The sequence below is a fragment of the Cebus imitator genome, unplaced genomic scaffold, assembly GCF_001604975.1.
Source record: "Cebus imitator isolate Cc_AM_T3 unplaced genomic scaffold, Cebus_imitator-1.0 Scaffold3, whole genome shotgun sequence".
Classification (NCBI taxonomy): Eukaryota; Metazoa; Chordata; class Mammalia; order Primates; family Cebidae; genus Cebus; species Cebus imitator.
In genome coordinates, this window is record NW_016107318.1 from 6,462,018 (window position 1) to 6,463,523 (window position 1,506).

At 30.5% G+C, this 1,506-nt stretch overlaps 1 protein-coding gene across 3 annotated transcripts in view; it reads right to left on the bottom strand.

The window, feature by feature from the left end:
* The window catches only part of ACADM (acyl-CoA dehydrogenase medium chain), a 44,083-nt gene continuing 42,577 nt past the window's right edge, over positions 1-1,506 (bottom strand). For all 3 annotated transcript variants that reach the window (XM_017531530.2, XM_017531546.2, XM_037739628.1), the window contains 2 exons: positions 1,412-1,483; positions 1-92 (listed from right to left, as the gene is read on the bottom strand). In XM_017531530.2, coding sequence (XP_017387019.1) covers positions 21-92; positions 1,412-1,483 — 144 coding nt within the window. In that variant the 3' untranslated portion in view covers positions 1-20. The remainder of the gene's footprint in view (positions 93-1,411; positions 1,484-1,506) is intronic.

Below are 1,506 nucleotides of genomic sequence, written 5' to 3' on the forward strand. Positions count from 1 at the left end.
ATGTTTCTATAGTAATTTCTTTAATTTTTATACTTGCCAATGTGTTCACGGGCTACAATAACTCTTTGAATTTGCGCAGTACCTTCATAAATCTGCAAGACAATAAGTGTAGGTTAAATATCTTTATCACATAAATACCTTGATTTATTCAACATTCTAGACAGTAGTATAAGCTGCATTGTAATACAAAACTGAATCAAATCATATATATGCTCTGTAGCCTACAGAGATTCCAAAACCTGATTTTGTGAAAGTCTGAAAATATGGAATTCTCTAAAGATTGGTTTAAGTTATTATAAAAAGTCGTTTATCAAAATTTTGGAGAATAGCCTTCAAAACATAAAAAAAAAAAAAAAAAATTTACATTTCAGAACGTTTGGGAAAACTAAAGTTTAATATTGCCAAAATATTTGTCCAACTTTTCTGAACTGTTCTTAAAAGCTGTCACCTTCAGTCTTTTATTCTTACTCTTAAACCTAATTTTTTTTTTCTCCTGCTGCCTATGGAACAGAGTTGCTAAAGAAAAAGATGCTGGAATGATTTCAAGGTCAGACCTTATTTCCATTCTAAACGTCTAACTTTAGCCATTTGTTAGTTTATCTTCTCAAATGGCAGAGAAAAGCTAAATGGTTGATAATAAATAATAGTAATAATTATAATTAAAGGCTCTAGGGGAGGAAGAGTATCACCAGATAAACCTGCAACTTCGGATAAGGCACAAATTCTGGACCTGAGTTTTTTCATATCTACATGGAGAGGCTGCACTATGTCCAACATTCCTTCTCACTCTAGCATTCTGATTTGAACTCAGTATGTCAAATGACTGGATGAGTCAAATAATTTTCTAGGTATAGGGAGAGCAAGGAATAGATATTTAAGAGCAAGAATGTGGTAATTATTAAGTAATTACTTAAACCACATGTAGAGAATATGCACACTTATATTTTATTAAATTCCTTCTAAGTTTTTTTGAGTAATAATTTAATTTGGAATTCATCTACATCACTGTCTCCTCATGTTGAATTTTGACTCCAAGTATAGTTATAATTAATTCAAGAGCTGCCACGCAGGATTCAAATCAAAATAATTAATTTTAAATTACATGCATACTTTTTGGAGAGAAGTTTTGGCTACAGTTAGCTAAGATATTAAAACTCAAAGAAATCTAATCCAAACATAATACACATGTCTGTACCATTTGTTTTGTTAGTCTATTCTCTCTTCAGACTTAATTACAAATAACATTCTTCTTTCTATTAATTAATTCCTCTAAAAACTGACTCACAGCTATATATGATAGTCATTTCTTGCTACTAGGGACATAAAATTCTTAAATAATAAGAAATCTTCTTTGTCATTTATGAATATTCTCTCTCCTCACAAACCAAAAAAAAATCATTTTTAACCTTACCTGGTAGATCTTGGCATCCCTCATTAGTTTTTCTACAGGATATTCTGTATTAAATCCATTGCCTCCAAATATCTGCACAGCATCAGTAGCTAACT